This window comes from Austrofundulus limnaeus, unplaced genomic scaffold (genome assembly GCF_001266775.1).
Source record: "Austrofundulus limnaeus strain Quisiro unplaced genomic scaffold, Austrofundulus_limnaeus-1.0 Scaffold12, whole genome shotgun sequence".
NCBI classification, from domain to species: Eukaryota; Metazoa; Chordata; class Actinopteri; order Cyprinodontiformes; family Rivulidae; genus Austrofundulus; species Austrofundulus limnaeus.
Genome location: NW_013952414.1, coordinates 1,948,254 through 1,951,410, shown reverse-complemented (window position 1 = coordinate 1,951,410; position 3,157 = coordinate 1,948,254). Strand labels below are relative to the sequence as shown.

Below are 3,157 nucleotides of genomic sequence, written 5' to 3'. Positions count from 1 at the left end.
CCAACACTCTGGATGAGCTTAAGGCCGCTATCGAAGCATCCTGGGCCTCCATAACACCTCAGCAGTGCCACAGGCTGATTGCCTCCATGCCACGCTGCACTGAAGCACTCATTTCTGCAAAATGATTCCCCACCAAGTATTGAGTGCATAACTGAACATAATTATTTGAAGGTTGACTTTTTTTGTATTAAAAACGCTTTTCTTTTATTGGTCGGATGAAATATGCTAATTTTTTGAGATAGGGATTTTTGATTTTTCTTTACTTTTTTGCCAAAATCATCAATATTAAAACAATAAAAGGCTTGAACTACTTCAGTTGGTGTGCAATGAATCTAAATTATATGAAAATTTAATGTTTACCAGTACATTACAGAAAATAATGAACTTTAGCACAATATGATAATTTTTTGAGGACCTGTATTTCCTCAGATTTCTGTAACATGAGGCCATCGGAGCTGATGGAGCTCACTGAGTCTCCTGTAAAGATACAGGAAGTAGATCGATTATCAGCCCTTGTTGTGCTGCAGCAGCAACTTCTTGGACATTTCCCACATAAGTGTTTGTTTTAAAACCTAAATACAGTTTGATATACTGCATGTTTAAAATGTTAAAACTGAAACCTGGACAGTAAACAAGTCATTTGATTTTGACTCACTCTGCGGAACATTTTTCAGATTGTTGCAAAACGCTTCTTGTCAGTGAGGAAATATCAAAAGTTATCAATTTAAACTTTTTAGATTTTCTGTAAAAAGTTAATTAAAATGGAACACTGTGTTTCAGGGCACTTGGATATGACGGGCTCCTACAGGTGGAACACGGCTACAATAGTGGCTGGCATGAGTGTCATGTAAGCTGAAACCCTGCTTTTAATTTATGCCCAGCCTTCCTTTGTTTGTTTTTGAACTGAACCCTTTGTGCCGCGTTTTCTTTTTTAGTTTGCTGATTCTGATAGTTCTGAATCTGGGCCTGTTCTTCAAGCTTTGGGCCATGGAGGATGTGGCTCATCGTGTGCTCCTGAGCACGAAGCATCGGCTGAAGGATCGACTGGAGGCCAGGTCAGATGCTGTGAGATTCACCTGTCTGACCGGTTGATACGGTCGCTCTGAAAGCAAAAGTGTAGTTGTGGGAGGAGAGGAGGCAAAAGTATCGGTCCACTTTTTTTCTTGTCTGGTATAGAAGCAGCCTACATACGAAAAGAGTTCCTGCRCTAATGACTCACCATGTAGAATGGCTTTTTTCCCTGCCTCAGTGTGGTTGTGTAAGAGGAATCTTGCATCAGATATCATCTTACGCTTTTTTTTGCTGTGTTCATGCAGCGACTGCAACCTTACCCGTCTTTTTGTTCACAGCTTCACGCCTGAATTCGGTCCCAAACCGGGACAGAGTTTCAGGTCCAGTGAGGACGCACGCCTGCTGAAGACTGTACTGCAGGACTCCATTAATCTGTTGGAACAGGTGGGACAGATCCACAAATCCACAGCTTTCATCAACCAATCATAACATTGTCCACTTACTGTAGCTCTTACATTTTGGCAGAAGTACCATCAACTAGTCAGGACAGAAGTAATGGTTCTGTGGCAWTTCTGGTACCAAACTGACATCCATATAAATGCTTTTAATGAAAGTTTTACCAACAGAAAACTGTTTCAAGATGAGGGTTTCAGTCAGTGGTCATAATGTTATGGTTGGTCAGTAATTTGATCCTAACAGTAAAAACAGCTATTCCATGGTAAACTAAGATTTTAATTTTCTGGAGAAGATGGATTTTGCAAAAGTTTTAAAACGAGTATCTTACATGTTGTGGATGGTGCTTTGAATTGAACTCATTTTGGAGAAGATTGATGAGCTAATGGCTAGTCCTGGCCTCACTCAGACTAGCTGATGGCTCGTCAATCCTGTCATCGGTGATCTTTACTCATGATGTCACGCATACTTGCATAATCTGCTGCTCTTGCAAGTGGTCCCAATGATCTACAAGCAGCATAGATTTAATGGTGTTTTGTCACATGTGACTTTGGGAAATACAGGAAGGTTCAGTTGAAACGTTGTCTGGAGGGTTGAGGTTGACAGATTTGGAAAACAAGGGGAATTGTTGAAGCTTGATGTTTTTTACCGGTGTCTTCTAACTTAGCTTGCTGTATTTATTTTATAGTTGATTTATTAATTTTTTTAAAGCACTGTTGCCAACTCCTCAGTAAGAAAAGTAGCTGTTGGCTCTCCTAGAACTTGCTAAATTTCATCTAATTAGCATATTTGGACCTTTGCCAATAACTGTTATCAAGGCTGTATGACAAATGTATAGCAGAGGAGAAAGGTACAACACTTTGTTCGTAACTGCAAAAGAACTCAATTTTGACTTTAATGCTTAGATCCACTTTACATAAATRAATTTAACCAACAGACTGTTAGRCGTCACAGAGGTGGATGAGGTGATGACTTGACTGTAAGTCAAATGCAGTCTGGTCAGTTTTATTTTAGTAAGTGTTAGTCTTTTTCCTCAGATAAAATGTATGGTGCAGACGTTAAGTCCATGGTTGCAATGTTTTCCCAATCAAATCCAACTGTTCACTTTAGCTTGGGCAAAGTGACAAAAAAACCTCCTTCCATGTGGGGATGATGGCTGTATCCTGAGTCAGTGTTGCGTAWACTGTAGCCCAATGTTTTGTGGTCCTCCTGGTGGAGTATGATGCTGTTTTTTCAGAATTTGTTTAAATTGAAACAGCTAGGCCAGCACACTGATTGAAGCTAATTGTTACCAGAGTTTGTATGTGCACCATGTTGAGTGGACWTTCATATGTAGTGTTGTAAAAATAGCCTGAGTGGAGGTCCCCATTCAACATTCTCCAAAATTAAAGTGCTAACGACGGGTAAGATATTTATTGTTCAGAGTACACGCTTAAAAAGATATGAACTTTGTTTATAGCAGGTTTGCTAACTATGCTAAACTGAATTTGACTTGACAGTTTTGTTTATAATATCTCCCTGCTCAAATGGGTTGTTCTTTTTAAGCTTCRGAAATCTCCTTTGACAAATGTTGTAAATCCTAAAAGAGTTTCTTGTTCTCTGCAGCTCCGTAACTCCTTGCTGGTGCTCCAGCAGAACTTTGCTTTGGCCAATCGAACAGCAGCACATCACGGAGTTTAACCACACGGGGTCG

The 3,157-nt window shown here is 39.9% G+C and overlaps 1 protein-coding gene across 3 annotated transcripts in view; it reads left to right on the top strand.

Moving 5' to 3' along the window:
- gramd1c (GRAM domain containing 1c) overlaps positions 1–3,157 on the top strand; it is a gene marked incomplete in the record, with an annotated part of 19,237 nt that overhangs the window by 15,689 nt on the left and 391 nt on the right. For all 3 annotated transcript variants that reach the window (XM_014002226.1, XM_014002225.1, XM_014002227.1), the window contains 4 exon segments: positions 781–847; positions 936–1,055; positions 1,350–1,455; positions 3,070–3,157. In XM_014002226.1, coding sequence (XP_013857680.1) covers positions 781–847; positions 936–1,055; positions 1,350–1,455; positions 3,070–3,144 — 368 coding nt within the window.